The sequence below is a fragment of the Paroedura picta genome, chromosome 4 (assembly GCF_049243985.1).
Source record: "Paroedura picta isolate Pp20150507F chromosome 4, Ppicta_v3.0, whole genome shotgun sequence".
NCBI lineage: Eukaryota > Metazoa > Chordata > Lepidosauria > Squamata > Gekkonidae > Paroedura > Paroedura picta.
Genome location: NC_135372.1, coordinates 50,743,398 through 50,768,920, shown reverse-complemented (window position 1 = coordinate 50,768,920; position 25,523 = coordinate 50,743,398). Strand labels below are relative to the sequence as shown.

Sequence of the window (25,523 nt, the reverse complement as noted above, 5' to 3'; positions counted from 1 at the left end):
GGTGTTCAGTCATGGCTCCCTCTCACCTCCCCTGTTGGGAGTTGCGTTGTTGGGTAAGGTAGATTAGTTATACTGCCATGTTGTATTGTACATTACGTATTGTATATCTTTTGTATTTAATGTTTTTAATAGAGTTTTATTGTGGTTTTATTGTCAACAGACTGATACTGTAACCCACCATGAGCCAGCTTTCTGGGAGTGGCGGGAAATATATTGAATAATAATAATAATAATAATAATAGCTTTTTGTATTAGAACTACAATAAGAACTAGAATCAGGAAATTGTTCTCATAAATCATGCTTTCTGACTGAAAAATCAATGTTTCCTTTTCCGTATGCTGAGGAGCATGTGCTGAGTTTTACATAAATATACTCTTGATGACAGTAGATTGTGTATTTTTTTATTTGGGAATCCATACTTGAATACAAATCAAATACAAATGGTTAATCTGAAATTGACCTGCATAGAAAAAGCTCTTAGCAGCAGCTTCTGTGCAAGAATTGGATTTATTTGTCTCTTTGATTTCTCAGCACAGATAACTTTTTTTTGTATTAGAGTTTAACTGCCACAATGATAATAATTCTTGATACAGAAAATCTTGTGTTCCCTTTGCAGAAACGCAGCTGACTAAGTCACAGATACAGATCTTGAACCCATTTCTGAACACTTAAGTGGTGCCTTACAAGGATCTACTTTTTTTTCTAATAAAGAAGAATATTTCTGCTGGAACTTAAAATGTATTGACTTAATGTTGTTAATAAACTAATTTGGATACCTGTGTGAAAACCATCCTTCATATCCTGCTGCTGCATGCAAAAATCTACTAATTTCTTCCTACTCATAATGCACTTCAATGGAGGAAAATATTTTATTAAACATGTGTGAAGGTTATTCATTTCATGTTCGTTACAGGTAAGCCTGTATACTTACTTTTTAAAAAACATAATTTTTATATGTGCTTTTAAAAGACTAGCATTAAAAGGCTTCTAGATGCAACTGTTATATCTTGTTTTACATTTTGAAGAGATTTTTGAGGGTTGCATCAGAGGGTTACTAATGACAATAGAAAATTTCTAAAATCATAGACTCGAATCCTATGGATCTGGTCTTCTAGAAATAGCACCTCTTGTGCTAGAAGCCTTCCCCAGGTGCAAGAGGCTCTTCCACTGGCAAATAAGACTGTTGCATCAGAGAAGGGCTCCTTGTACTAGAGGAAACACCACTGGTAGTGGGATGGTTCCACAGGAATCCACCCAGCAGTTCTGTTTACTCTGATTGATTCTATTTCTCTTGCATTGGCAAACACATTTGTTCTGTTCAAGTGTGAAGTCCAGTCCCAGCTGACTTTTCTTTCTAATGCTTGTAGACACCACACACTATAATTGCTTGCTTGTTGTCTTGCTATCTGATATCTGCTAGTGGTATGGTTGTTGTGCATGAACTCACCCTCTTCTTTTTAAAAAAGAGTAAAAGCCACGTAGCAATGGGTTGGGGTTGTCTGTTATCATTTATAAAATGTATTTAAATTTACTTATTTAAACATTTCTGCATTGCCTTCCTCAAGGTGAAGACAAGGGTGAGAAATAGCTATGAAGTTGCAAAACTTGGGCAGACATATAACCGATCTTTATTGTCCTCTGGGCATTCTCTGCTAAGAAAGAACTGTGGTGTACAACAGGCAACCTGTAGGGGTATGGCCACGTTAACTGCTTCAGTTGTGCATTGTTGTTCTATAATCTAGATCTATTGGTGGTAAGGAAATCTATAAGGCTCAAGTGTGTCCAGACTATGGTACAACAAATTAAATCATCCTGTAATCTGTGCTTTTCTGAGTCTAAACGTTTGCTGAGTGGAGGCTAAAAGATTTAATCAACCAGTCCTTAATGTGTGTTTTTATTTGAGATGCTTATTACTCTACACAATTAGAGGGTAGTCTAAAAATCCATCCAATAAAAATAAATAAAACATTTCATGAGGTAATTTATGCTAAAATATTGATAGAATTATTATTATTATTATTATTATTATTATTATTATTATTATTATTATTATTATTATTATTATTATTATTACTATAGATGTCTGGATAGGTATCTTATGCTTAATGCTGCTCCCTTTTCTGCAGAAAGTCCTCCACTGTTCTAGAGATGAATGTTTAAGCTTTGGACTCTATTATGTATGTGTATGTACATATGTATATTGTCTGCATTCTCTCCTGAGCCAATAAGTTTGTCTGTATGTATGTTTTAGCCTTTGGACATTTTTAGAAATTATTTCTTTGAATTTTTAAATGCCATGTAAAATATACCTTTTTATAATTTCTTCAGAATGGATTTCTGAATAACAATGCTATGCATATATTTTCTCTGAGTGCCTATTCTTTATCATGCTTCCACATCATGCCTTAGTGCTGTAGGCTAGGCAGGATGTTGTGATTCTAAGAGAGGATTAATAAGGCATTCTACTTGTCTGGTGAAATGCTAGGTGATGCCAGTGAACAAGACTTCTCGTACTTCTTGAACCTTTGTTCTTTTTTAAATGGCCTGTGACACAGGACAGAAAGTGAAGCAACACAAATTTTTGTACCTCACTGCAAAAAGGCAACAGCAATCAAGTATTTCTTTTTCATGGTTGCTACTATTCATCACCCTGCCAACAAAAGTGCATTTAGTCAAGGCTATGGTATTCCCAGTTGTAATATATGGCTGCGAAAGTTGGACCATAAGGAAGGCCTAGCGTCAAAGAATTGAGGCTTTTGGTGTGTGGCTAAAGATGTCGTCCTGAGAGGGTGGCAGGGCATCTGCTCTGCTATCTCTGAAGCCTGACAGGGGTCAATTGTGCAAGCAATTGGCAGAAAAGAGGAGGGGTACGCAAACCCCACCTCACCTTTCTACCCAGGAAGTTCTTGGGGCCGTCTCCAATCCTTTAGGGAGTATATCTCCCTGGATTATAGGCTGTCAGCGTTCCAGGTCCAGAGGACGACTGCCATTTTCTACCTCGGACTTTCTTTTCTTTCTTTAATCTTAAAGTATCTGCTTCAACCCTACATGATGATTTACCACAAATGAACGCTCTGAACTGAGGGGAGGACATCGGCTGAGTTCCAAAACATCATTTACTGCAAGTATCTCTCGCTTTTTTTTTTCTCCGTCTCTCTTCCTGCATCAAAGCCCTTTGTTTCCCCCCTCCTCTTACTCTGCTCTGCCTGAAGCCACCTCGTTAAGAGGCAGGCTAATTCTCCTAACTAAGCAGAAGAAGGACTCAAATCAACTCGAATTAATTGGCAAAAGCTCTTATTGTAATTGTTTTGGTTTTCGAAGATAAGATAAGCTGTGAATGGGAAAATCTCACGAGAACTCTGTGCCAGCACGAGAATCTCTGCCTTCAATACGTCACATGCCTGTGCCGGAACATTAGAGGATAAAACAGAGGACCTCTACTGGCCACTTGTAAAATTGTTTGGGGCCGGTTTTTTTTAAAGTCAAAATCATGTCTATGTTAAAAAGATTGGCTCATCTAATAGAGATACAAACCCAAGATTACAAAGTATTTTTAGATGGATTGATCAAAAATATCTCCAAGGAGATCCAAGATGGCAAGGAAGAAGTCTTCAATAGGAATGATGGATCAATAACAGTGACTGATGACAGCTTTAAACAAGGTGGAAAACCAACAGCAGAAGAGAAATCTGAAATTCATATCTTCAAGGAGATCCAAGATGCCAAGGAAGACGTCTTTAACAGGAATAATGGATCAATAACAGTGGCTGATGACAGCTCTAAACAAGGTGGAAAACCAACAGTAGAAGAGAAATCTGAAATTCTGGAGACGGAAAATGGGATGCCGGAGTTCTGCAGCCCAGATAAGGACACCCTTTTTAAAAAGACATACAGCCATCTCAAAGCAACAGTGTACAAAAATCAATCAAAAGAAATATGGATCTGCAGTGAAAGTAACCGATTTAAAGGATCTCTCTGGGGGGAAAATTGTATTGATACTGGAGTCCAGGAGGTGCAACGGCCTCAAGATTTATCGATGCATATTCTGCGGGAAAGAGTACAACTGCACTTTCTACGCCAAAGGCCAATGGGACAGAATATAATTTTACGGGAACGACAAGATGTAGCAAGCCTCGAGATGAGACCCCCTTAAGAAGACCGAAAGCTCATATTGTTTTATGTTTAATGTTATACTGTATTCTATATTTCCATTTTTATGAAAAAGGAGAAGCAGTGTCTCTTTCTCTCTTGTTTTTTTTTTGTCTCTTTTCTTTTGTAGGCATATAGGTAATATAATCATTAGTGCTGAAAATGTAAAATGGGGTTCCCCCCCCTTATTTTTTCTTTCTTCTATTAGGGTATTGTCCTAGGACTAAAGCCTACACTGACTTGTAGAAAATGTTTAATGTTAAGCTTTCAACTTAAATCTGAAAATATATCTGTCAGGATGGTTCTTAGAATGGGTCAAGTATAAATTGTTTTGTAGATGTATCAGAACCAAGGATAAGGAGAAGCTATAGAAGACTGAAAGCTTATATTGTTCTATGTTTAATGTTAAGCATTTAATCTAAACCTGGAAATCTTATTATTCTCTGTATTAACAACATATACTGTATCCTACATTGCTATTTTTATGAAAAAGGGGAAGCAGTGCCTTTTTTTTCTCTTGTTTCTTTTTCTTAGTAGGCATATAGGTAATATAATCGTTAGCGTTGGAAATATAAAATGGGGCTTTCCCCCCTTATTATTATTTTTTTTTATTGGTGTATTGTTATAGGGCCAAAGCTCATATTGATCTGTAGAAAATGCAAAGCTCTCAACTTATACCTGTCAGGATGGCTCTTAGAATGGGTCAAGTATAAATGGTTTGTAGATGTATCTGTATTAAGGATAAGGAGAAATTATGAAATCCTTTTGTAATTTTTTTTTCTTTGTACATCTTTAAGGCAAAGCCCTACTTTCCTCTCCCTTCATCAGGGTATTGATACAGGGCCAAAACTCATACTGTGCTATAAGAAATGTTTAATGTTAAGCATCTAACTCAAACCTAGAAATATCTGCTAGGATAGCTCTTAGATTGTATCAAGCAGTTAATGTGAGGTCTACGATCTCACAAGTAAGTTGATTAATAATAACTTTTCTTTTGTATATCTAAACAGGCCTTTTTTTTTAATGTAGTGGAAATGTGGATGGCTCTTAGACTCATGGCTCTTAGAGTTTTGGGCAAAAGTTTATATCACTGTGGAGTCAATGTGGGGTCGTATATTCTTAAATGATGATTATATTTCTATCTTTATGAAAATAAAAAAAATCATTATAAAAAAAAAAAAAAAAGAATTGAGGCTTTTGAACTCTGGTGCTGGAGAAGACTCTTGCAAGTCCCTTGGACTGCAAGGCGAACAAACCGGTCAGTCCTAGAGGAGATCAGCCCGGCCTGCTCCTTAGAAGGCCAGATCCTGAAGATGAAACTCAAATACTTTGGCCACCTCATGAGAAGGAAGGACTCCCTGGAGAAGAGCCTAATGCTGGGGGTGATTGAGGGCAAAAGAAGAAGGGGAAGACAGAGAATGAGGCGGCTGGATGAGTCACTGAAGCAGTAGGTGCAAACTTAAATGGACTCTGGGGAATGGTAGAGGACAGGAAGGCCTAGAGGATCATTGTCCATGGGGTCGAGATGGGTCGGACATGACTTCGCACTTAACAACAATAACAACAACAACTATTCAGTGCATATTGTAAAGTATGATTTTTATGTTTGAAGACAGTGTGTTAAAAACAACCACTGTCTGAGAAAATACTTAAGATGTAGTAGAGAGTTCATTTGTATAATGTGACATTGCATGAGTAATTCTACATCAATGTAGGATTTCTTCGTTGACTTTAGAAGAAATATTGGTTCTTATATGCCACTTTTCTCAACCAGGAGAAGTCTCAAAGCGGCTTACAGTCGCCATCCTTTCTTCTCCACACAACAGACACCCTGTGAGGTTGGTGAGGCTGAGAGAACCCTAATATTTCTACTTGATCAGAAAAAGCTTTATAAGTGCTCTGGCTCGCCAGATTAGAAGTCCGCACTCCTAACCACTACACCAAGCTGACTCTCTTTAGAGTAAAATATTTACATATTAAACTTGATTGCTGAAAAATAGCACTTTAATTGTTCAAGAAGAGCTTTGGCTACCCCATTATCATTGTGGACACTTGTAGACCTTCTGAATAGAGCACAGTACAGATATTCTTTATCATGTGATAATGATACATTTATTTTCCCCTGCCATCTCTCTTTTTTCCTCTTTCCATACCAAATAGCATTTGGGTCAGTCACAAGACCAGCTATTATGAGTTGCACAAAACGTGTAAAATGGTAAGCACCTCATATTTTGTTAAAAATTGTTAACCACCACCAAATCTTTCCTTTCATCATTGTTATAATAGTATCCTTACCACAGTTTCCTCTTATATTTCTGAAAAGGCCATCTGGGGCGACTGTTCAGATGTTGTCTGGGACAGGAAGCCCTTGTCAGTCCAGCGCTTCCGCCGCTCCAGCGGCCCAATCCGGATTGGGCCGGTCCCTAGAGGGCACGCCTCCAGTCAGCGCGTGTGAGCCACTCACCCAGCCTGGCTGCCAGTTAGTTCCTGGGCGGCAAGGAGAGCAGGCCTGCGCCTCGAGCCAACCTGCTGAGGTGCGGTTAAATTTCAACTTCACAACAAATGAGGGAAGCGAGCGCCCTGTGGCAGGTCACTGAGTGGAGGCAGCCAAGTGAAGGTCGGAGGAGGGCATGTCTGCACAGGAGCCGGTGCTGCCTGAGACATGACTGCCCTGATCTGAGGAACCTCGCAAGCCAGCTGGTCACAGTGTGCCCTCAAGGAGGCTGTGATAGCACCTAGAGCCTCCTGCTGGCTGAGTCCCACTGGGACTCCATGCAGCGGTGGACTTAGTGCCTCTGGAGGAACAGCAGCAGCAGCCAGCGCCCATGACTTGGACTGCCAACGTGAATAGCAGCTACAGCAGTTAGGAACTACAGCGGTTGGGAAGACTCATAGTCCGAGGAGTTTTACTTCACCACCCCACTTCTTTCTTCAGGATTCCCATTGCCAAAGCCAAGCTGAGTCTGCAAGTGAGTGCCACCGACTCCAGCTTCCCCACCCCACCGCTCTGCTCCCTGTCCTATCCAGCCACCCAGATACATCGCCTCCACCCCCTCATGCCCGCTCTCCCTCCCGGGGGCTGCTAGCACCCATTGCATTATTTCATGTAATGGGCTTTTTGCCTAGTACTATATATAAAGCTTAGTTTAATATCTAGTAATCTGTCTCCTTATATTGAGTTTATACATTTTACACGGTATTATATAAAACAATGAGATTGAAATAGCTAGATTTAAAGTACGTATTGTACAAGAGAAACAACGTGAAGCAGAAGACACACCAGAATCCTTTCAAATAGTTTGGAGAATAAATCCCTCCATGCACACTTTTTTGAAAGGCATGGAGAGAACAATTTCAGTGAAGTTCTGGGGAGAATGAATTTGACCCTGAGAACAGCATTAGATGATATGCAGGAGCAACAGATAGAGCTCTTATTCTCTCCTTCAGTGGGCTGAAGTCATCCTGGTGGTTAGGGCACGCCTCTGCTCACTCGGGTAGGGCAGATTGATCTGCAATTTTTTGCCAGTCCTCCTGGAGTGACCATTGAGTGTCATCTCCAGGACAATTTGCCCTACTACTCAGGTAGGATGACTTTGGTCCTGCTCTCAGTTGACTATTAGATTTTTTTTAAAGAAAAGGAGAGACAGCTCACATGGCAGATGAGGGGGATATCCATGGAACTTTCAGTTGGCTTGTTGACCTGACATATCCAGAACAGAACTGGGCTTTTCCTCTTTGTGAGTTTATGTGAGCTATCATCAGATCATTAACTTCTTCTCTTTCCGTGGAAGCTATAATTTGTACCTCTATTTGCATGTAGTCCAAACGTTCTGTTTTTGATATAATGGGATAGTTCTGAGATAGGATCACAAGATTCTTCCACAATCCCTTTACCCTGCATTCCTATTCCATCAAAAGCTATTCAGGCCTAAAGTTTAAAGTAGCTTAAGATACAATTGAATAAGCTAGAGGGATGTATTATTAATGGCACTTGTATTCCTCACTTTCTCCCAAGAGTGTAAAGGGTATGAAGCTCTTTAACCATTGCTATAATGTAGCACAGATTGATTTTCCATTTGATTACTCTAATATACAATCCAGGGTTCTGACAGCGTTAAAATTGTTAATTTAATGTTTTGAGACCAACAGTCAAAAGTAAATTCATTTTACAAGATTTGGGAAGATGGAGAAGCTGAAAAAATTCAGGATAAAATGTAGAGTTACAGTGACTGGAAACTGTCTGTCTGTCTATCTCAGAGATGCATCCTGTTCGCAAGAGTCATTTGACTATAGGAAGAACCAAAAAATTATCTATCACTGTTGTGGAAATATTTACACAGTCTAAAAAGTAGTTCTGTGGAAAGCAAGGACATTACTTGTCTTGGAGTACACAATGAATGGAGTTTGTTCTTTCATTAGTCAAAGTATCCTTTGTTGGGTACTTGATTAGTGAATAATGGATTAATTCAAGTAAGCCAGTGGAAAAGACTGAAAACGTAAACGTGCTTTGCCTGTGGCTACTTGATGAATGCCTAAAAATGTTATATGTTGACCTTCTCTACCACTTGCTATCTAACTTTGTTCTGAATATGTTGAAAGAATTTTAAAAATGGGCATGACACGGGTGTAGCACTCTGCACAGTTCCTAATGCTGTTCCTGTAATTAACTGTGGTTATATGTAATTTGCTTTTAAGGCTCATCTGTTAGATCCAGTGAGATCTTTAAACAGCTTGTCTTCTTAAAGCTGCTTTGATCATGCTGTCTAATAAGACGTACCACAATTTTACCTCCAGAGTCCAGACATTTGGGCTGGAGGTACAGTTTCCCACTTAAAACTTCTACAAGCTCTGGCATCTCTGCATAGTAATAAGATATATCCTAGTTAAATAAGAGCATTGTCTCCGTGTTGTTTAGAGTTACTCGCCTCCTAAAATTATCTGTCTGTCTAGTTCTGCCTGAGTTGGTTCAGTCCATTTTAAATCTTATAAAAATTTCTAGTTTGACTCTAAACTCCAGTATGACCATTTCTTTAAAAACATCCACATTCAGAAATCAGTAGCTATACATTTATCACATTGAAATAAGTGTAAACATCCATGATAATGAATGCCATAATTTCTAAACATCAAGTTAATTAAATGTGACACTTAACATGAGGTGCCCGGAGAGAACCTCATTGGAGGGGATAAGATTAGTTAAGATTACCCAATAGTGTGTGTTAAATCTTCTGTTGTCAATGGTATAAAATCCTGTAGCAGTCAGTTTTGTTTTTCTCCAAAGTCAGGGTGCACACTTACTACAATAATAAAATGACAGAGGTGGCTGTTTTTAATCAATAGCCTCTTCTAAGAAATCCAGGACAATTTGTGGCATGGCTAGCCAACCTAAGACACAAAGCGTTGGCAGAACTCCATACCAGAAATATTGTTTTTATTCTGCATCATTCCTGATCACTGGGTGTGCACAGGCTTTTACTACAAAAGCTAAGAATGTCTGTCATGTCCTTGTGTTTAGGTTGTGGAATGTCGAAGGCTAACAGGTACTGTACTTTTAGTTTTGACTTGCCTTCTAAGCTAGTTATAGTGGTTTTCTCCAGGTTTAAAATGTCCTTTGATAAAAATATTTCAAAGAAGGAAATGTTATATAATATGTAACATTCTTTTAGATGTTTTTGCAAAAGTTTGTGAAATTTGAATGATGTTCACAATTATGGTAAAATTGATTTCGTTCGCAAAAGTTGAATTGGACTAAATGTTCTGTGTGTCTTTTCCATTTTCCAAGAAAGACAAGTTCTGGCAATCTATTTAGCTCTAAATTTGAATTCTTAAGTTATTGTGTTAGACAGTAGATATTTCAGAAAGTGTGTAGGTTTTGTCACTCTGGGAGTTATGATGAGGAAAATAATGTACAGAGAGATGGCTACAGTATATTAATTAGAAAACTGTTCTTATTCTGAGAATCAACCATTGTCAATTTGAAAGGTCCTTTTGGGGTGTAGAATCCCATCTGCAGTTGGGACCTTAAAGATGTATTTAATATGGGGCAATACTAAGCAGTCTTTTTATTGAGTATTTTTTAAAAGATGGTTATGTGTCCCCTTATATAACATGGCATCTTCTTGTTGATATATCTCTTTCCTAGAGATCACATACATGACTTTTCAAATGTGCTGCATAGAGTGGATGCTAGGGAAGACACAGCTGCACTCCCTAAAGTTGTTATGTCTGGGTAAATCCTGTTGCTCTTTTAAAATAAAAGCACTGCCTCCTACTGATCTAATTCGGGTGCTGAGATCTGCAGCTAAAATCCTATTCAGCTTAAAAATTGTTTTTTTTAAGTGGCCCCATCCCTGCTTCCCTTGTACAAAATAACTGGCAAGCATCTAGACAGACATATGCTTGGTTGCATGTGCTAAGAATTACTAGATGGAATACATTGAAAGAGAAATTGCCTCCTTTTCCCAGGTAGTCTGCATCACAAAATGACTAACATAAGGTAGGCTGGCTGCAGAATGCAATTATAGGCTATTAAGCACTTAGGTTTGTTACCACAACTGCACACTCCTGGTGGATGTTTCAATGTATATATTTGCCATAGCTGATGTAACATAATGAATCAGAGCTGTACACCATTATTGTAATGTGAGGCAATTCCAGTACTTGGGTATATAGACAAAATGTAACACAAATTTAGTGAGAACCATAACAGCAGTTTGTTTTTAAATGAATGCTATCGAAAATAACAGGATAATGAAACTTGCAACTTCTTTTGCATTCTGTGTCTGCAGAATGGAAGCTTCTTGTCTGGAGCTGGCCTTGGAAGGGGAGAGGTTGTGTAAAGCAGGAGACTGTCAAGCTGGTGTGTCTTTCTTTGAAGCGGCTGTTCAGGTTGGAACAGAAGACTTGAAAACACTCAGTGCAATTTACAGCCAGCTAGGCAATGCTTATTTTTATTTGCATGAATATGCAAAGGCTTTGGAATATCATCACCATGATTTAACCCTTGCAAGGTAATTTAAATTTGTGATTCTTTTTATCACCCAAATATTCATTTTTTCCCCTCTCTAGGTGAATAAACTGTAGTCTTTTTTTATTGACCCTGTGAATTTGAAAAAAAAGGCTAATAAAGAGATTAATAGAAGTGGCTCTGTTAAATTTTAATTCTAGTGGGGTTTCTGTCCATGAAATGCACCCTCTTTATATAGAAGAAAGATGTTATTGAGAGCAGTCATGAAACGAGGCTCTTTCGGTTAATGTATACATGGAACCAGTTGCTTGCTGAATATGGTTGTGCTGTAATGTGCTTAGTGGTGTTTAACTACCATCTCTCTCATCCCTACAGTTTGTAAAGGCAAACTTGCAAGTCTTTTCACATAGATTGTGTTGTTAATGACTTGTGATAGAAAGGGCATTTCCACACTAAATGTACATAATTTCATTTACATATTAGTAAAAATGATTATAAGACCAATCGGTTTCTAGAATATGCTGCATTAATATATATCAGTACACACAATATTAAAGAGCTCTAAGTAGTATTAAGCTATTTGATATAATTAATGTATTTATACAGGCTAACTAGCAAGTAGAAATAAGACTTCAAACTAAAGTTGCTGAGAATGGGGATACTCATTCATTCGGATTTTTATGCCACCCATTCTTTATGGCTTTGGGCGTTTGAAAGTAGGATATATTGCTAATTTGTATTATCTTTAACAAAGAAACACTATCTGATGTTTAGACTGAAAATGTTTATCTTTCTCCCCTCTTACCCCCCTCCCATTTTTAGAACCATTGGAGATCGGCTAGGGGAAGCTAAAGCAAATGGCAATTTAGGAAACACCTTAAAGGTTCTTGGGAATTATGAAGAGGCAATTGTTTGTTGCCAGAGACATCTTGACATTTCTAGGGAACTAGAAGACAAGGTAAAAGCATTTACTTTAGTGAACATTGGCAAATATATATGTGTTTAAGTTTAAAGAGTATTACAGTTTACAATGAATCCTGTACAACTAGTGTGAAAAAAATCTCAGTTTTGGTCTATTCCTCTAGGACAGTTTACCCTAAACAATTAATCTCCGCACCTCTTCATATGTTTTCTGTTGATAGCCTCTCTTAAATAAAGTAGACAATAGAGGTGATGCATGGTTTTTGGCAGCAATTTAAAATTTACAGTAGCATTGTTGGGACCAGCTAGCATCCTTCATGGGAGGAAAGTCCTTGGGGACTTGGCAACTAAAGTGGGTCCCCAAAACTCATTAAGTTCTGTCTACAAACTCACTGTGATCTGAGGAATTGCTCTAGGCATCTTCGAGACTTATGGAATTTGCAGGCTGGGGAGTGATGGAGCCTAGGATCCGGTGATAGCAAGGCCTGTATTCCGTAACATGATAGTATGGAGCTGCTTTATTGAGTGGGTTAAACAACCTGAAGTAAAAAAAAACAAAACGCTGAGAGCTCCAACAGATCATCTGATTCGCTAGTATATATGGATGTAAATACGTTATATATTGTTGCCATAGTAACTAATCCAACTAAGAATGCAAGATATAAATATTTTATACAAGAATTTTTAAAGTCTATTGACTCTTCGTCAGACGTTAGGTGTTGAAGAGGGAACTCAGATTTGAGAGTCACTAAAGGAGCAGGGTTTAGAGAATAGAGAGGAACAGTAGGTTGATTAGGTTGTAGAACTGTCCTAGTCCCTGCCTCTTCAGCTTGTCCACTGCCTCTCTTGGAATCTCAGTTGCAAACCTTTTCTGCCAGCATGTTCTGTTCCTCAGTAGTTCTGTAGACTGAATATCTGTTTGCAATTTTAATTAAAACTTGAGATCTTGAATAGGGGCAAACATACCAAGTTCTACACTTTGAAGAGTTTCTTGGCTTCATTATATCCTTCAGTGGGAAAACTTGGTAACTACAGTGAACTTCCTCCTACTGAGGTTTTCTGTTTATGTTTTTTTTTCATGACTGTCAATCTATAAAGATTGGGGGTTGATATCTAGTTGTAGTGAGAGCATGATAGAAGCTATCCAGTACCCATTTGTTATACTTTTATCTTGCTCTTCCTTCAAGAAGCTTAAGGAAGCACACATGAACTTCCTTGCAGTGGCCCAGTAAATTTCAAACTTGTGGGACTCCCCAAGCAAAAGTTTAGGTGGGAAATGTGGCAGCACATTGGCTCTGACTTCAGCCCTTCTTCCACAACTTCTCCCATATTTATTTTTTAGCCAGCAGGTATAACTGAACACATGGAAGCATTTAGTGTTAGCTGAAAATGAAACTGAAAGTATGCTGAGGTGCTGTTTCCATTGACATTTCTTGGCTTGTGTCCAATATCTTGCATTTGCTGTGTAAAAGTCAAAAATGGTATCTCAGCTCTAGGTTTCTGAGCACCTCCCTAACTAATGTGTAGATGGATGGCAACATTCCCTATGCCTTATCTTTGCTGAGAACAATAGGTGAAATAGGTTGTGTGTTGCATTTACTGACTTCTTATGTGATACTTGCAAATTCCTTTGCAAATTCCTAAGAGTTCCAGTTTTTAAAAGTTAGTTTTGTGCACAAATAACTAGTTCTACAACTATAGGTGGCATATATTTGGCCTGGACAAAATGTACTGGACAAAATTACTTACAAATGAGATTCCAGAAAACGGCAGGAGATAGCTCCTCACTTAACACAATGGTTGTGTTCTGTACTCTTGTAGAGCTCTGATATTCAGAAGTGTCAATCCCTTCAGTCTTTGTCAGACCTACCAAAATCAGTCATTCCAGAATGATCGGACTTGGAAGAATCCTCTTAAATCAGTAATACTGTCAGCTACCCTGATAATTATGCCAGAATATAAAACATTTTCTACAAATAATATTGCTTTGATATTTTTAACAAATGAAGGGATTCTTCTTATGCAATACTTCAGTTAAAAGATGCATTAGAATTGCAAGACTGACTATTCATACACGTTGACACCTTTAGTTGATATACAAGAAACTTCCTTTCTCTGTCTAAAAATATGGCAGTAGATTTAGATTCATTTCTAGGTGTTTCTATTTGTGTTGTAGGTCGGTGAAGCAAGAGCACTTTATAATCTTGGAAATGTGTATCACTCTAAGGGTAAAAGTGTGGCCTGTACAGGCACCCATGATCCAGGAGAATTCCCAGACGATGTTAAATCTGCATTGCAAAAAGCAGCAGATTATTATGAGTAAGTAATTTTTTTTATGAGATAATATTTTTGAGAATTGATACAGTTTAATTACTAGAATCCCTTTGGAAACCATAGGCTGGCCCCCACAAACGTTTTGCTCTGCCTTGACTTCCTTACTGAAACATTTTTTGAGATCATCTGCACGATGATCATCTTTTGATATTGTGCAATCAATATCTGGGCACCATAATATAGAGGGGAGGACAGTACTAGGTGCTGCAGAAGATTTTGGTAGCAAGCACAACTGCTGTTCAGGTCTCTGCTTGAACATTGCTAGATCCAATCCAATATTTATCCTTATAACTCTACAATGGAAAGGTCTAGGGACTTGTATTTTAAAAATGAAAGCAGGGAATGATACACTTAACTATTATAGTTTTGTTTTTAAAAGCCCTCTGGTTGGGTAGAAGTGGCAACCATAGAAGATTGTGTGGATACTCCATTCCCACTGTGAATGCGCTGTACCCAGAACTCCACAGGGAATTATCTAAATGTGAAAGCAGGATTATTTGAGAATTAAAAAAAAAATCCATACATTTTTTCTGCTATCTGAAAAGCTGGATTATTAAACAGTTAAGACCAGAATGCAAAAATAAATTTCAGAAAAACAGAAATTAAGCTAAAAGCCACATTTTGTTATTGGCTCCACCTCTTATGACAGCCATTTTATGGTTGGTTCTACCTTCTTTGGTGGCCATTTTGTGTTTGCGCCTACCTCTGTGTCAGAATTCCAAAGGCGTCAGTCCACAAGCTCAAAAAGGTTGGGTACCCGTTTTAGATGTTTACTGTTTGAAATGTTCTAGTATTGATTTTCTTCCTATGTTCAGTTCCCCTCTTTTTATTTGTTAAAGGTTTTTATTTATTTTTCATTTCAGATACCTCTAATGAGGCAGCATATGCTAAACAAATAGGGGTCTCAGAGTTGATTTATTTTAATTCTCCCAGTACACCAATTACCTCTTGGTTCTCTCTCAGTACCTTGTATGTACATTTCCCCCCCTCCCATCAGAAAAACTTCATTCTGTGTTGGGGGTCACTTCTGTAACTCCTCTTAAATTTCAGGGGTGACTTGTATTGATGCTGTGAGTTCTGCTGAATAAATAGAGCTCCCTATACTTGGCTCTTTGGATCAGGGCCTTTCTATGTATGTGAACATAATCTCCTAAGGATTCTGGTAACTGGCAAATTTTACTGCCTTATTGTGGCCATCAAGCCAGTCCTATATTTTATATACAGGGAGCCGTTAAGATGTAGTGGTTAGCATGTCACTGCAGAATCTGGGAGACTCAGGTTCCAACCTCTACTCTGTTGGGGGAGGTTGCTGGGGAACCTTGGGCCCGTCACTCAGCCTCGTCTTCCTCACAGGATTTCTGTGAAGGTATAATTCTCAATATTAACTCCATCTCTTGGTTTCTTGTTTTGTTTTAAATAGGCATAACTTGACAATAGTGACTGAGCTGAGTGATAGAGCAGCCCAGGGACGTGCCTACGGAAACTTGGGCAATACTCATTATCTTCTAGGGAACTTCAGGAGTGCTGTTATGGCCCATGAACAGGTACATGAGAACTACTGTTTTATAATGGTTTTGTGTGTCTGTGTGTGTGTGTGTGTGTGTGTGTGTGTGAGAGAGAGAGAGAGAGAGAGAGAAATTTACTAGGTATTCACTTAGCCTAATCTACTATTACAGGATTGTTGTGGGGATTGAGGATGGGTCTGTCCGTAAACTACCTGAATTTATTAGAAAGAAGTATGAAGGGATGAAGGGATGGGTGTATTTTGGAATCTTCAGTGTTCTGCATTATGTGTGTCTCATTGAAAACCCAAGTCATGCAAGTACAGCTGTTTCTTTGGGCTGTATGAATACTACTCACAAGCAGAATTAACTCCAGTCTACATCCATGGAAACCTGTGGATTTATAACGAATTCTGTAGTTTAAAAAAACTGAACATGAAGGAAAAGAGAACAAGTATTGTGTGCTGTTTCAGAGACTAGAGGCTAGTCTGGTAAGAAGCTAGCTTAACATCATGGTGCACAAGCCATTAAGGGAAGCGCTTAAAAAGAAACCAACAATTTAATCACATGACTTTTTTCTCTTTCAGCGCCTCTTAATTGCAAAAGAATTTGGTGATAGAGCTGCGGAAAGAAGAGCATACAGTAATCTAGGAAATGCTTATATTTTCCTTGGGGAATTTGAAACTGCTGCTGAATACTACAAGTTAGTCACCATATTGCTCAATACAGTATGAACAGAAAGTTAACCAAGCTGCTCTAACTTCAACAAATGTGTTAAAGAATTAGATGGCTTGTTAAGGTGCCCAGAGTTAACTATTGCAAATTGGACTTAGTAGCTCAGTTTGTGAGTGACAGATTCAAAGTTTGTTCATTCTGTAAATTTGAGACGTCTGAAAACAATGGTGCACGTTACAGGAAATGCAGAGAGAGAAATGATAATTGCATTGGTGCTCATGACATTTGTAGGACAGGAAAGATATTTAGTAAGATACAGTCATCCAGTATGATGAAACTCCTTTCCTGTGGCTCAGACATGAAGCAAGGCGACAAACGTCTAGTGTGACCAGGAAAAATCTCTCTTCCTGTTGTATTGGGGCTATACCAGTTAAATACTTCAACACCCAATCAGTTGGTGTGACCATTTATTTTGTTTTAAAGAAACAAAATGAAATAGTGCAGAGAGGTATACAATTCAAATTGATACATTATTACAGTGGTCTCCAACCTGCGGGCTGCGGCACGGTGCCGGGCCGCGGCTCCCTCTCCCCGCCCCCCCCCGCAGTAAAAAACTTCCCAGGCCGCCAGCTTGCGGCCCGGGAAGCTTCTTACTGCGGGAGGGCGGGGAGAGGGAATCGGGGCCGGGCTGTGCATCGCGCATGCGCGGCCCGCTGTGTGGGCATGGTCCGTGCGGGCGCGGCCCGATGCCCTGCTGGTCCCCAGCCTCAGAAAGGTTGGGGACCACTGCATTATTACATTAGGTTTTATTGTTCATATAGACAACACAAGGGTCCAGATGCATTTGTTAAGTATTATTTTCAGTTAATAAGTAGAGACATGTCAACACAGAATTCTGTATATAAACATAGGCTGTAACTATTTCATCTTTTCGTGAAGGCTCTTTGAAACCATATTCTGAGTTTTCCATATTTATGCAAAGTTTATGGGCCAAGAGGTGGCCTGCTGACTCAGACCAGTGGTCCATACTGTCCCCCATCCTGTTTTACACAGTGGACAGCAAGCTACCCTGGAAAGCCAGCCAACAAGGTATAGAGGTCAAGGCTCTCAGCACAGTTAATTAGAGTTTACTTGGGTGTCATAGCAATTGATGGGCCTGTCCTCTATGTCTAATCCCCTTGTATACCCATTTATGCTTCTGGCCATCATAACATCCACTGGCAGTAAATTACACAGTTTGATTGCAGAGTAAAGTAGTACTGCCTTCTTTCCATCCAAATCATGAACTTCAATGGGTGCCCCTGAGTTCCAGTATTAGGGATTATGGAGAAAAAGTTCCTGCTGTCTACTACTCTGTGCCATGCACAATTCTTATATACCTAATCTTGGCCCTTTTTTTGATGTTCTTCATAATCACCTTTGATTTACCTCCACCCAAATAAATTGGTGCCACCTGCAAAGTTGGCCAGTAGACCCTGTTTCAAATGTCAGGAACAAGCAGTAACCTTTGTGTAAACCTGCTGCTTACTATCCTCATTATGAGCCCTGTACACTTACACCTGCTCTTCACTTCCTGTTGTTTTTTTAACTCAGTAAAAGGCTAGCTCAAGATTATATTCATCAAATCAAAGAAGAACTTGCAGAACTTTAAAAACAAAGAAAATCTAATTTTCCTATAGAAGTCTGATTACCAGCATAATTTTTCAAAATTCAGCAACACTTGCTGTGAACAAACATACTGATCACTGTATTGTTTAAGTGGCAATTGTATCTATTTCCCCCCCCCCCCCCCCCTAGGAAGACATTACAGCTTGCTCGGCAACTTACAGACAGGGCTGTAGAAGCACAAGCTTGTTATAGCCTTGGAAATACATATACATTACTTCAAGATTATGAAAAGGCTATAGATTATCACCTAAAGCACCTGGCAATTGCTGAAGAACTAAATGACAGGTAATATTTTTAAAGGATATCATTGTATACTAAAATAAGATGGGTACTTTTTATGTAGATAAAATTAACATCTTGTAAAAGAAATTCATATTTATATAGTAAAGGATTAAGTTTTCTTTGAACATTATGTGCTTAGACTGCTTTTGAAAGTCCCTCAAGTTTCAGAAGTAGCTTGGTTTCTGACTGGAGACCTACTGTGTTAAAAATACATGGATAACCTTGGAGGCTCTGAAGTTAATTATTTGTACAGCTCTTTGAATCCCAGCTGAAATTCCTGCAAGATAGTATTATGATGGCCAAATTTATTTGTGCTAGATTTTAAATTTTACTTTGAATTCTACATTAATGGAATTTTGTATGTATTTAAGTAGGATACAATCCTCATCTTCTTAAAACAAACTTTTACAGTGCAGTCCTATGCAATTCAGCCTAAGCCAATTTCAGTTCACTTTAATTGGAATAATTTTGTGTAGGATTGCCCAATTAATGTGAACCAATGCATATGTTACTTTCATTGTACAGCTTGTGTCTTGTGCATCTGCTTTCTTGCAATTTAAAAATAACTTTTTGAGTTAAACTTCTAGATCTTGTCTGTGAAGTTGGTAAAAACTATATATGAGCTGGATCTTACTAAACTTTCTTGTCTTCTAAGTTTTTACTGTCTAATGCTGAAAAGGACAGTTGTTATAAGTGAGGAGCTCACTTTTACCTTACTTTAGTGGCAAAGGAGTCAATGTAACAGGGCTGCTTCCCATGAGGCTCTGATGTCTTAGGAGCTTCTTGGATTGCTGGAAGGGCTTGTGAATAAATTGACTTATCCATTGCCCTTCATTGGGAACTAGGGTACTGCTGTCATGGAAAGTAGCTACTAGTGCAGCATGGGAAGCAGACATACAGCAACAGTTCACATGCTGCAAGGGAGGAAGTAGGTTCTTCCTGTTTAATGCAAAATTAGAAAGCTGACCTCTGGAATGCATTAATCCATGTCACACTATTGAATTATGTTTCAGAATTGGTGAAGGAAGAGCATGCTGGAGTTTAGGGAATGCATACACAGCACTGGGAAATCACGACCAAGCAATGCATTACGCAGAAAAACATTTGGACATTTCAAGAGAGGTATGTACACATATTTTGAATTACTGGCTTTTCCTTTTCTGGCTTTTTCTGCAAGAAAAATTCATTAGAAGAGGAAAATGATAAATTATACATGCTCATCTTTGCAATGTGGCCACAAATAACATTTACAAGGTTTTAATTTGCTTACAGCTGAATGAGAAATGAACAAGAACACATGGATGCATATATAGTCTCTCATTTCAGTGAAAAGCTCTTGGTAGAATACGTACCACATATGTACATAATACAGAAACAAATTAAATTGAAAGCAAACTTTTAGACATGACTGATATTACTGCTAATTTACATGCTGATAGCACAGTATTGCAAGCTTATCAAATTCCTGCAGTAAGAAACTGAAAGTAAGCAATCATTGTAGGGATTGGGAATGTTTTATTTCCCGTTTTCTGCAGGATCTGTTACCACCATTGGACTTATAGTCATGTTATGGTTTCATAGACTGAAACTTTAAAATGCTAAATATATTATTTCAGTTTTTGTGACCTGTCTTATTGAACTAATATTTGGATGTTTATGGATTGTGAATGTGCTAATTATTCAGTTATTAAATACACAAATATTTTTGGTTGTAGGTGGGAGACAAAACTGGAGAACTAACAGCTCAACTTAATCTCTCAGATCTTCAGATGGTGCTTGGTCTAAGTTACAGCACTAACAGTTCGATGATGACAGAAAACCATGTTCTAGATAATAGCTTACATGGTGAGCAGTCGTTCCATGTTGATTTTGACTAGTGGATTTGTTCTTTCAGTAGAATTTAAGGTTTCAGTTCATTAATTTTGATTATTAGTGGATCAGTATTTTTTTCTGTGTCTGTTGAACCTGAAAAACCTCAGATTCCCAAAAGATCCTGGATTCAGATACTCTACTGGTATTTAAATCTGGCTTTTTTCAGGTCCCATATACCCAAGCTGAAAGATATGTGGTGGGGACTGTGCATACTTAGTTTCAAACTGTTTAGGCCCTTATAGGTAATAACCATCAATTAAAACAAACACATAAGAAACAGCTTGCATTTTGAAGATATTTGCCCTGAGTGCATAGTGGTGTAACAGGTAGTATAACTTTAAAAAGGTATTTTGATAAGGTATCTAGGTATTTTAGGTATTTTAAATTAAAAAGGTATCTAGAAAGCCACTTTTTAAAAACCTATCTGGAACAGCTTCACTGTATAATATAAAAAGCTAAGGCCTAGGTGGGTGGAGAGTGGGCGGGGCCAGTCTGAGCTTTGGACCAATTGGAAGGCGTTTTGTCCCACCACCGGAGTTTGGACCAATAGGGAGGTGACACAACCCCCCCCCCCCAGCTAGGGGCAATCTGGCAAGCTCGCAGCCCTGGCTGCTGACAGAGACACAGTAAGTGGGCTTGGGAGGAGGTGACCTCCTTTCCCCCTTAGGCTGGGAAGCCCTCACAACGCCTCGCAGAGATGGCGTGAGGGCTTCCTGGACCAACAGATGCTGTTGCAGTGGTTCTTTGACCTCCTGTTTCATCTGCACAACAACCCTGTACAGTAGGCCTCAAATCTGCAGAGAGTCGTTCAGAAGAAATACACATGGCTTGGCTGTTTCTTCCCTCCAGCAGTGAGGCCAGCCAGAGCAGTATTTTAAATAAGAAGGGGCTTTTCTGTCAGCCAACTGTTTGTTGGCTTTTCCCTCCCTCAAAAGGAAAGCACAAGTACCCCCACAGGCTCCTCTGCATTGCTCTTGGAAATGCTTTCCTCACCTCAGTCAGGGGCTGTTAGAGGCTCTTTCACAGCAGGCCTGAAGGAACGGGTGAGAGGGAGGACAGTCACCAACCACCTGCCAGCTCCAGTGGTTTGAAGTAAAGTGAGGGAAGTTGTTGGTCATAACAGTTAGGCCTGTGCAATAGGCCTCAAGTGTTTCAGTTCACCAACAACCTGCATGGGAGGCCTTAAATATTTCTTTTCCACAACAACCCTGTCCAAACTCTAAAGCAGCCCTTTCTGCCTGGGGAGCTGATCTTTATAGTCTGCAGATGAGCTGTAATTCCAGGAGCTCTCCAGGCCCCACCTGGAGGTTGGCTACCCTTGGGCTGAAAATATTCCTGGAAGTTTGGAGGTGGGACTTCAAAATCATACAATGCCTCAGAGTCCGGCCTCCAAAGTAGCCCTTTTTGCCTGCAGAGCTGATAATTATAATCTAGAGATGAGCAGTGATCTAGAGATTATGGTAGAGGCTCGCAGACTGTGGTTGGGGTGGATTGGTGCAGGTGTATCCCTCCTCATCACCATGCCAGCACAACCTACCACACAACACACATTCAACCTCATGCCCTTACAGACTGGACAACTCCCCTTCCTCTTCCCATCGCCAAGCTCTAGCACCCGTTGTATTTCTGCCCCTAGTATAATATAATTGAGTGCACATATTTCCAATAATGTCTTGGACATTCCAAAGTTTATGGGCAGAGCCCCACCCATGCCTAGAGGATAATGAAATGTTAAGGAAAATGGTTTGATGATCAAATCTTTGCTATTTTAAAGACCTGTGTTTTTGTACCCATTTTACTACCCAAAAGAATCTCAAAGTGACTTTCTATCGCCAGTCCTTTTTGTCCCTACAACAGGCAGCCTGTGAAGTAGGCGGGACTAAGCAAGCTCTGAGAGTCATCTAGCGAGCTCTGAGAGTCATCCAGCTGGCTGCATGTAGAAAATTGGGGAATCAAACCCAGTTTGTCAGATTAGAGGCTGCTGCTCTTAACAATGTCACCAAATTGGCTCTCAAAAGAACTGCTTTAATTTAATTAGTCTAAGTGCAGTGGTGATAAAAGGTTTCAATAAGCCTGAAGACTGAGTTCAGTGTATCTGTATGTTTCCAAATTAAAACACTTTGGGTATGATACTCTCCACCAGCTGAAACAGTTTGAATTGTTTTCAAAGGCCCTAGATCTCGGCTTGGACGTCGCCATAGTATGGAAAACATGGAACTTATGAAACTAACTCCAGAAAAGGTTTGTAAATTATATGTTTACTAGTAATCAAGCCCGCTGCAGGGGAATGCAGCGGGCGCTAGGTCCTACCTCAGTCGGCGGCGGCGGCGGGCTGGTCGGCGGCGGGCTGGTTGGCGGCGGGCTGGTCGGCGGCAGCGAGCTCGTTTCATTGGCGGCGCGCTGATGCGGTGAGAGGCGCTTTGCGCCTCTCGCAGCGTCAGCGCGCCAGGCAGGGAACCCCCGGCAGCCGCGCTTCACGCGACTGCCGGGAGCTCCCTGGGTCGGCACCCTGACGCGGCGAGAGGCGCTTTGCGCCTCTCGCCGCATCAGGCCAGGAGGAACTGCAAGCCGCGCTGCGCGCGGCTCGCAGTTCCTTCAGCTGGGAATCGGGGGCTCCCTGGGTCGGTGGCCTGACGCGGCGAGAGGCGCTTTGCGCCTCTCGCCGTGTCAGGCCAAGAGGAACTGCGAGCCCCGCTGCGTGCGGCTCGCAGTTCCTGGAGCTGGGAATCGGAGGGGCCAATTGGCAGGCCTGCCGATTGGTCCCTCCGATTGTCTGTCGTGAGGAGGGGTCCAATCCGGACCCTTCCTCATCACGGACTAATCCCACCTCTACCCCCCTTACCGAATTATATAGTCCGTGGCGCCCGTGGCGCCACGGGTGGTTTAAAGATACTTAATACACCACATAGTCACTTCCTAAGAGTCATTTGATGGGTAGACTATTGCCTTAACAATAAATTTGTCTGGTTAGTTTTTAAGAAAGACAAACAGGAAGAAATAAATCTTTATATAATTAACAGGAACGTGACAATAAAAGTGTGACATTTCAATAATCATATCTGTGGTCTGATAAGAAGAGGAAATTGTTCCAAGACTGCCATTTGGTGGGAAAAGTCTGAGCGATTTGACTAACTTTAAGTAACTGCTAAAGAGAAATGAATTCTCACAAAAAATAATGTTGTAGCTAAGACCAGTGAAATATGGACAGTGCCAAGTCTTGCTGTTAAAATTCAGGAATGTTAACTACTGCTGGAAATAAGGCTATTTACATCCTAACTAAGTTGTAACAATGAATGGCTAGTTTGTAGTGTAGCATTCTAACCTGCTTTTGTCATGGCATAAACAACCAGGTCACAGAGGTAGACAATGCAAACAAGAAAAAAAAACAGTGAAAGATAACATAATACAGTGGTAGTTACATAAATATAAAAAGCAAATTTACAAATATCCATGAAAGGATTGAATTATCATTACTTAATACAAAATCACCAAATGCAAGGAAGTAACAATTTCCTTAATGGAATGTCTTTGTCAGCAAAAATGCCAGCTACTCAAACTGATGTTTTATGTAAATTGCCCAGAGCCATATGTAAGGGCAGTATAAAAATATAAATAAATAAAATAATAAATGATATGTTATTGAATAAACATATCCAGTTTGAATACATAGTTAACAAGGTAATCAGAGAAAACATTCATATATTATACAAAAAAGTATCATAATACCTAGATAAATAGTACCTAGATAACAAGGGTCTCTCGTAATTCCCCATTTCAGGCTGGCTTTTTTCACTTATCTTCAAAATAGTATCCTGTTCTGAATAGCAGACTAAAAACAATGTTTTGATAACTGAATTTTCAAAACCATGCAATAGAGTTTGCTGCTTCAAAATACATATTTATGTAGGATCAAGGTCTGCTAATCTGACAATGACATTCCATTAAAGGAATCATTTTCTTACGTTTGGTGGGTTTGTACTAAGTAATGTTAACTTACTCTTTTCATGGATATTTGTAAATTTGCTTTTTATATTTAGGTGATTACCACTGTATTACTGTATCTTTCAAAGAGATTTTGTCATATCATATGCAGAATCTTTGGAGAAGTAGCCTTCTAGAAATTAATGTCAAAAATGTGTCAGGATAACTTAGAAACATTCATTGGGAGTACAGACAATTTAAAACATACCAAAAAGTGATAGCAGGCACTGAGTGGAATATGATGCTGTAACCCAGAAGTCAGTTTAGGATTTCCCCAAAATAGTCGTATTGGTCTAGATTGGGATTTGTTTTCCTGGCAAGATTTCTGCTATATGCTGATGCAAGGGGTTTGCAAAGCCAGAACTTTCCCCAGCAATATGAAGAAATTGAACAAGGTGGAAGCCGCCAATTTATGTATATTGTTCCTTCCTTTCTAGGTTCAGGACTGGAACAGTGAAATTCTGGCTAAACAGAAAACACTACTTCCTAAGCCTTCAGCAAAACTGCACTTTGTAAATCGATTCAAAGGCAAAAAATACAAAAACATCACCTCTTCTAAAGTTCTACAGGATGCTAGTAATTCTATTGACCATCGGCTTCTGTGTTCTCAGAAGGTATTTGTATTGCAGCATTCATTCATGTTAGAGGTTTGCATTTCTTAAACACATTATGCGTGGCAACAGCCATGCCGGGCATTGTGTCGGAGCAGCATGCCCCAACACTTCCCGCATATGCATGGGTGAAGGAATGCCCCAGCGTAAAAAGCCCAGTATACTGCCCAGAGGTGGCAGCAATGGGGGGGGGCATGGGGCCCCCACCGCACGATGGCAAGGAGTGGCATGCCAGTCTCCCACCAAGGTGGGGGTGGGGGACTCCCCAGCTAGCTCTGTGGCTTCATGGAGCATGCCGATTATGCACAGCACTGGTCCAACCTAGCCCCCACTGGCACTGCAGCATCCCTGGTAATGCGCAAGATTCCATGTTCCTTTACTGTGTGCCTTCCGGGGTGCCGGGCCAGGCCGGGGTTGGTGGCAGCATCATGCACAATCAGGGCTACCCTGCTGCTGCCACCCCGGATTACCTGCTCCGTGCAGCCAAGGGTCTTTGTGTTATTTTATTCATGGTATCTTTTTGGAATTAATTAGTTTAACTCAGTGGTCCCCAACCTTTT

At 39.7% G+C, this 25,523-nt stretch overlaps 2 protein-coding genes and 1 long non-coding RNA gene across 9 annotated transcripts in view; 2 read left to right on the top strand and 1 right to left on the bottom strand.

Moving 5' to 3' along the window:
• GPSM2 (G protein signaling modulator 2) overlaps nucleotides 1–25,523 on the top strand; it is a 41,966-nt gene that overhangs the window by 11,425 nt on the left and 5,018 nt on the right. For 3 of the 7 annotated variants that reach the window (XM_077332802.1, XM_077332800.1, XM_077332801.1), the window contains 12 exons: nucleotides 618–914; nucleotides 10,293–10,379; nucleotides 10,939–11,160; nucleotides 11,940–12,075; nucleotides 14,215–14,357; nucleotides 15,793–15,916; nucleotides 16,462–16,577; nucleotides 18,347–18,502; nucleotides 19,513–19,621; nucleotides 20,215–20,344; nucleotides 22,542–22,612; nucleotides 24,790–24,966. In XM_077332802.1, the coding sequence (XP_077188917.1) occupies nucleotides 856–914; nucleotides 10,293–10,379; nucleotides 10,939–11,160; nucleotides 11,940–12,075; nucleotides 14,215–14,357; nucleotides 15,793–15,916; nucleotides 16,462–16,577; nucleotides 18,347–18,502; nucleotides 19,513–19,621; nucleotides 20,215–20,344; nucleotides 22,542–22,612; nucleotides 24,790–24,966 (1,530 nt within the window). In that variant the 5' untranslated portion in view covers nucleotides 618–855. Of the gene's footprint in view, nucleotides 1–617; nucleotides 915–9,558; nucleotides 9,691–10,292; nucleotides 10,380–10,938; nucleotides 11,161–11,939; nucleotides 12,076–14,214; nucleotides 14,358–15,792; nucleotides 15,917–16,461; nucleotides 16,578–18,346; nucleotides 18,503–19,512; nucleotides 19,622–20,214; nucleotides 20,345–22,541; nucleotides 22,613–24,789; nucleotides 24,967–25,523 lie in introns of those variants that run through there. The other 4 variants (XM_077332805.1, XM_077332806.1, XM_077332803.1 and 1 more) reach the window with 3 other exon arrangements.
• LOC143835346 (uncharacterized) lies at nucleotides 1,028–6,272 on the top strand. Its single transcript, XM_077332818.1, has 2 exons — nucleotides 1,028–3,122; nucleotides 3,323–6,272. Exon 2 carries the CDS (start codon nucleotides 3,492–3,494, stop codon nucleotides 4,152–4,154), a length of 663 nt encoding a protein of 220 aa, XP_077188933.1. The 5' UTR covers nucleotides 1,028–3,122; nucleotides 3,323–3,491; the 3' UTR covers nucleotides 4,155–6,272.
• On the bottom strand, nucleotides 8,265–15,756 carry LOC143835348 (uncharacterized). Its single transcript, XR_013230105.1, has 2 exons — nucleotides 14,729–15,756; nucleotides 8,265–12,577 (listed from the first exon to the last, which is right to left on the bottom strand). It is a non-coding gene; the product is annotated as an uncharacterized LOC143835348 (long non-coding RNA).